At 35.8% G+C, this 7126-nt stretch overlaps 1 protein-coding gene across 1 annotated transcript; it reads right to left on the bottom strand.

The window, feature by feature from the left end:
* Positions 1–5744: 5744 nt before the first annotated feature.
* On the bottom strand, positions 5745–6686 carry LOC114610231 (olfactory receptor 3). The gene has a single exon (XM_028754735.1). The coding sequence runs from the start codon at positions 6684–6686 to the stop codon at positions 5745–5747; it is 942 nt and encodes a 313-aa protein (XP_028610568.1).
* Positions 6687–7126: the final 440 nt, after the last annotated feature.

Genomic DNA, 7126 nt, shown 5'->3' with positions numbered 1-7126 from the left:
GAAGCTGCCTGCCTCCCACAACCAGATAAAGAATAGTTATGAATGAAATTTAATTTAATTGTTTTAAAGGATAAAATGGAGTATAATGATAATTGTTTAAATGGTTTTAAGTATACATGGAATAATGAAATCCAAGCCTTTGATCTCAAATGTAGGAAACAATAGCATACAGATAGAAAGGAGAGATCAAAAGAAAAGAAAATGCTTTAAAGAAAATTTGGAAAAGTCTATGCCAAGGCAAATACTCAGATACTTTTGAACATGGTCTACATGGGAATTCTGAGGTTTTTAAGCCTGATGTTACTAATTTAGACCCTGGAAATAGGCGTACACAGTAAATAGAAGAGAATTTAATTGAAGTTAAATATATAGATTAATAAATATTTTGAAATTTTGATCTCAAATTGTAGGTCAAGAGCAGGGGTTAATAGAAAAAACATCACAGACACATAATAGAAGCTTATATTAATTCAAATTATATAAAGAGAAAGGGAACATATATCCCCACAAAGATATTAATTTCCATAAAAGGAAGTATTTAATTATACAGATGAATAAATAACTTAGGCTTTGGTCTCATGTAGGTCAGGCAGGAGATGGTGGGAAAGCAGTTTCTCAACAGATAGGTTCAGCTGGCCTTTCAGTTAGAACTCCAGTCAAGCCCTGAGCCTTCTATGCATACAGAGATTGATAACAGATACTAAAGGTAGAGTTCTTAAGTCTAACCAAATTTTCTAATTTTCCTACTAATCCCCAATCCTTTAAAAAAATTTGTCATGCCTATTCAGCAGGAAGACGTTGTGGAGAGTAGTCATACCAATCATTTGGGTTTGTGTGTCTCATTATGGTTATTTTATAAATTATAGATAGGTTGTCATTTTAATAGATAATTTGGAAATGATCATAATTTGGGAATGAACTACTAATTTTATCCTTAAGCAAAGCATTGTATAGCCACAATCTTACATTGGTAGAAATCTTTATAATTAGTGCAAACTGAAGTTATAATTTTTACATTGGTAGAGAATTTATAGACTGATGCAGATTTAAGTTTTTCATTGATATAAAATTCCTATATTGATACAAACATTGAAATTAATACTGTTACTCTTAGATAGGCATTGTGCCAGTGCAACTCATCTAAGAATACAAAACTTAAATTCAGTCCTTCTAATAACTGCTATTACAAGTTGTTTAGGATGATTAAGTAACAAAAGTTAAGGCCCAGATAGTAATCTCATGGTTGTATTAGATTTTGATCTAATTATATTAAGGTGCTTTCTACAATATTTAAATGGAAATAGGTAAGATTAGTCAAGGTTTAACAATTCAATACTTTATATAAATAGATACTCTTCAAAAACATCAGAAATACACAGTATATGACATTTAATATTAATTCATTATTAAAAATCATTTGACTAGAGACATGTCTGGTCCTGACAGTACCCATTTCATAGTTCAAAGAAGAAACTGAGCAACAAAACCTCCATATGGAGTTGCTACAGTTATGGCAATATACCTACTGGATAAGAACTACCATAATTAATCTACAAACAAACAAAAAAACCACTCAGAAATCTATGTGTCCAGATGCTGAGGGTTCCTGTCCCCAGTTGAGTTTTGATTGATGAATAAAGAGCCAGTGGCCAATGGTTGGGCAGAGTAAAGAGGGAGAACTCGGGATTCTTAGACAAGAAACACAGGAGAGAAGAAGAGTGGATTCTGCCATGAGAGGAGTGTAGAATAGACCTTTCTATGATGGAGAATTTAGAAAGTATTAAACAAGGAATGCCAGAGGGGAGTGCATGTGTTAGTTGTGGGGAGGCTTGGAAGTGTCCAACAATTGAGAGAGTCAAGGCATACAAAAGTCAACCTGACCTGTGTATGTCTTTCATTCAGAAATCCAGAGAACTCTGGTGGGTGGCTAGAAGCATGAACAACTCTCAGGAGCTCAGTGAGAATTAACAGTTCTACAGGCTTCACTTCACAGTCTTATTCTCTGCACTCTGACTAGTTATAAGTCTCTATATTAACCCCAATCTACTGCAAAAAGACAATTCTCTACAGTTTTTTTAAAAGATGTGCTAATTCAATCTTCCCATAATCTGAAAGTTAAAAAGCTTCTCCTTTTACACAGTACATTGACATAATTACACAGTAAGTTAACATAATTTTATATTTTTAAAGCATAGTTAATGGCAAATTATATGTGATTGTGTTTTAAGTTTCAAATTACCTAGTCCTTTCATACTGGATTTTTTATTTATTTACTTTTCAGATGTCATCCCCTTTCCCCATGTCCCCTTTCTAGAACCTCCCTTTCCCATCCCCCTCCTCTTTTTTGCTTTTATACTATTTTAATTACATACAAGTATTAGGATAAGTTCTAGGTTGAGGAACTAGTAATACAATAGATAGAAATAGTCAAAGAACAAGCAAGGCAATAAACAAAATTCTGTGATCCCTCCTGTGATCACTGTTTCTAAGGGCTTATCAGATGACCAAACTATCTGAGCCAACTTTCCTGTCCTAGCCCAAAGTCATTTTCATGTCTGAAGCCTACTTCCTTGTTGTAGCCTAAGATTTAGATTCCTGTCTGAACTTACTTCTTTGTTCTAGCCTAAGATTTAGATTCCTGCCTGAAATTACTTCTTTGTTCTAGCATATTTCTTCCAAGCAGCCCATTTCTTTGTCCTTGGCCCATGTCAGATTCTTGCCAAGCAGCCCCAAAAGCTCTCCACCTCTCCACCTTTTTTATTTCATAAACGGGACTGAGCCTCTCTTAGGTCATTCTGCCAAGAATGCCTTCCTTACTGCCATGAAATATGCATTATCAAAAGCAATGCACTTATGTCTTAGGTTGGTAAGACTCTGTGCAGAATATTACCTGTCTTTGGCTTGCCAGCCTGTTAACTTAATAACTCTATGTGGGGGTCCATTTTCAGTTTCAAGCCATGTAGTTGGCTGCCAGCATATTGGCGTTGTTGAAGAAAAGCTTCAACATGATAGGCAGGAGTAAAATTATTCATAGGACAAAAAGGGCTAGCATGATCAAGCTATATATGCCATTCTTGAAGCTTGACCAAAAGAGAAATACTGACCTCAGGCCATTGGTAATTTTATCAGCAGTATCTGCCACGTCAATGCTCAGCAGAGCAGTATTCTTGAAATTCATATACTCAGTATGCAAATTAAGCAGCTAGAGAGGTGTTAAAATTATGCCAAATACACTACAAGAGTATTTAAACTTCTTCTCTCTCTCTCTCTCTCTCTCTCTCTCTCTCTCTCTGTCTATCTCTCTCTGTCTCTGTCTCTCTCTCTGTCTCTCTCTCTCTCACACACACACATACACACACACAGGCACACACATGAGTGTACACTCATGCATGTAGGTGCACACACATGTTCACACACACACACACTCCTTAATCCATTTAGTAACACTGTTATTATAGATGAGAAGTGGAAGAAGTAAATATATTTCATAAGAATAATATAATCTATATCAATTAATACCTAGAGTGTTGACTACGTGTTACTCAGGAGAATGAGATTTCTTTGTGCTGTTTTTTCAAACTTTGCTTAGTTGGGGATGTAGCTCAGTCATGGATTACTTGCCTAGCTCATATAAACATCAGAGTTAGAATCTCTAGCAGAGAAGAGGGAAAATACTTAATTTTAAAAGAAAATGTAAATTTTACTTGTTTGAGAAATTTCCTCTTATGCTGAATAAAATGTATTTATGCATAAATGTATATTTAATAAAATGTACTATAAATATATAATTATATATAATAAACTTCTCTAATTCTTATGTGACTTTTAGAAATTAGAAAAATGAAGATTCATTTTTACCACAATGTCTAGTCTAGAGATTTCTTTTCTTCCCATTGACTCTCCCTCTCTAAAGGCAAGTCTTGAAAATAGAGAAAGAAATCATGATATGATAGCAGATCACTTCTAATTCCCTCACTTTTCTAAGGTCTGACTTTAGTTTGGAGTCCAATTTCATGGCATGGAGCAGAACAAGGAGGAAGAAGTCAAAAAGCAAGCAGCAGAATGCTTCTAAGATAGCTACTGCATTAAAGAGAACTTTTACTTCTTAAGAATGATTGGTGGTTAGTCTGGTTAAGAAAAGCTGTGGGTATAACTCAAGTAGAGTATTTGCCACCATATCTGAGACCCTAGATTCAGAGTTCAGTTAAACTCCAATGAGAATAAACATTAACAAATGGCTGCCTTTCCTGCACTACTTCTTGATCAGTGATATTCAGCCTCCTAGAATGCCTATTCATAGCCCTATGATATGGCCCAAACAGATTTTCTTACTATTTTCCTCAAGACCTCCCAATTTCACAGTGCTAGATTTCATGTTACCACCTCATGCTTTTTCCTAGAACGTCATTGGACTTCCCAATGGTCTTTGTTGACAAGCATTGGATGTTCTCTTGGCATCCTCACTCATAACCTCCTTATGCTTTACAAGCATGATTTAAAATTTTATTACTCTCAATTTAAAGTAAAAGTGATGCTTAGACACAATGCCATCATACTCTCTGCCATCCTTTTACCATCTCTTTTTGGCCATTGCTCTTTTATAAAAGAAAAAGAAAGATATCAAGCTGTTTAAGTGTTTCTTTTGAGGCCTCTGTTATTGAGCTTGGTATAAGGGGGAAATCACCTCCTTCCCTGTTGGGAGGAATTTAGGCTTATAGCACAGCTTTATCTAGAGAAGTCAGTTCACAAGACTGTTTTCTTCTTCAATGCTCAAGTATGTTTACATATACATTAGACTGAGATAGTCAAGACACAGATAATGGATAACCTGGCATTTACCATCAATATCTTCAATTTCAATGTTACAATCTTGAGTCATATTGGTATATAGATCAATCCTGTCTTATGATGCTCCAGTCTGATCAGCACCAGAAAATGGAAATTAGTATGTCTGAAAATTTCCTATTTAAGACACAAGTAAAATATACATTGCTGAGAATGTTTTTGTATCCTGTTCTACCAGAATATGTTAATAATTCTTCCTTGGATTATTTAGAATTCCATACAACTGTTATAGACCTTGCTCCAATGAATTGCTTTGGAATACCAAGGTTCAAGCCTTCTTTCTACTGACTTCAAGGTTGTGAGGTATTTGTTACCTCTCTGAACACAAGCTTTCCTAAACAATCATTAAACAATGCTGTCTGGATAAAATTTGATGATTTTATTGCATATTAAACTGTTAGACAAAACATTAGACAACTTAGGTGACAATTGACCCTAAATATCTTCATACACATGTGAAGAAGTATTGACTGTATTCCCAAAGAAAAGAAATCTGTGCACTGATTATTATGCAATTGGAATTAAAATTCTTGGAGAGTTGTAAATAATTCAAAGTTCTTAAGTATCTGGGTGCTTAAATACATAAAAGTAGAAAAATTTCAAGTAATCATAGAAAATTTCGGCACACTTAATAATAAATTTAAAAATGAAGGAAGAACTAATCACAAGAGCTCCCATTTAATGATACCAGCCCTAATAGTTTCCAATTCCAACATCCAATAAACTAATATAACAAAATCATAAAATATCCTGTTTTGGTATCCTCACAGGTACAGAAATAATGTCAGAGAAGCATTTTGAGGGAGGGCAGTAGAAGAAAAACTAGTGATATATATTTTTAATAATCTGAATTTGTGTGACTGAGGACAAAATATAATACAGAAGCAAAAAAAAAATCATCAGTTGGAAAATTCTGTCTTCTTACTCAAGAGTTTTCTTAAAGCCCTTTTCATGTCTTTATTTCTTAGGCTGTAAATGAAAGGGTTCAGCATGGGAGTGACCACTGTGTACATCACTGAAGCAACTATGTTATTGTTGATTGTACTGTTGGATGGGGGCAGAAAATAGAGACCAATAATTGACCCATAATAGAGAGTCACCACTGAGAGATGGGACCCACAAGTGGACAAGGCTTTGCAGATACCCTTGGTTGTAGGAACCTGGAGGATCGTGAACCCAATATGGCCATAAGAGATGATGATGCATAGAAATGGAAGCATAATGGCGGCCAAACCTGCTGTGAAGATTACCAATTGGTTGAGTGATGTGTCAGAACAAGACAACTTGAGCAGGGCACCCAGGTCACAGAAGAAATGTGGGACAGTGTGGTCAGCACAGAAGGAAAGCTGATCTAGGAGGAGAGTGTGCAAAAGAGCACAAGCAGAAGCTATGACCCAGGACACAGCTACTAGCATGGCACAACGGCTCTGACTCATGAGGGTGGTGTAATGGAGTGGGTGACAGATGGCTATGTACCTGTCATAGGCCATTGAGGTGATAAGGAAACTGTCCAAGTCAGCAAAGAATATAAAGAAATATGTCTGTGAAACACACTCTTCATAGGTAATGGGTATGTGCTGGTTCTTTACTTTTGTTAACATCTTTGGGACAGTGACAGATGAAAAGGAAATATCCGTGAAGGCCAAGTGGCTGAGGAAGAAGTACATGGGGGTGTGGAGGCGAGAGTCCAGCCTGATGAGCAGGATGATGAGCAGGTTCCCCAGTACTGTGGTCAGGTACATGGTCAGGAACAGGGAAAAGAAGATGCTTTCCTGCTCTGGTCTGATGGGAAGTCCCAGGAGAAGTAACTCAGACACACTGCTATGGTTCTTGATCCTCATACTTGTGTAGCAGCTTCCTACACAAGGGGAAGGCTGAAGAAATAAACAATTGTGACATATGATGATAAAGATGTTTATTAGACCTAGGGAATATCTTCTTTCACATGTTTTTCTTTTATATTTTGCATCTGTCTTGCTGCAAATATTGTGGGGGATCAAAATGTAGATTTAGCTATAAAGCCACTTTCTTTCTCAGTCTGATCCCAGTCTCTGTAAACAAAATAGTTACAGTCAACATTTACTAAATGTTTTCCTTATATACAATTCTAACATTATGTGTACACTAACACATTCAATACTTGTAAATAGATGACCTAGATATACACTGTTACCATTTCTACTATACAAAAGATATGGTTAAGAAAAATAGTCTTATAGCCAATGAAGTACAACAAAGAGAAGAGGGATTGTGAACCCATGAGTTTTGACTCTAAGTTTGC

The sequence above is a fragment of the Grammomys surdaster genome, unplaced genomic scaffold (assembly GCF_004785775.1).
Source record: "Grammomys surdaster isolate TR1022 unplaced genomic scaffold, NIH_TR_1.0 126035, whole genome shotgun sequence".
NCBI lineage: Eukaryota > Metazoa > Chordata > Mammalia > Rodentia > Muridae > Grammomys > Grammomys surdaster.
Note: the sequence above shows the minus strand (reverse complement) of the source record. Positions and strands in the feature narration are given on the sequence as shown.

Excerpts from the sequence above, each read along its gene's own strand:
- LOC114610231 (XM_028754735.1), bottom strand. The coding sequence starts at position 6,686 with ATGAGGATCAAGAACCATAGCAGTGTGTCTGAGTTACTTCTCCTGGGA.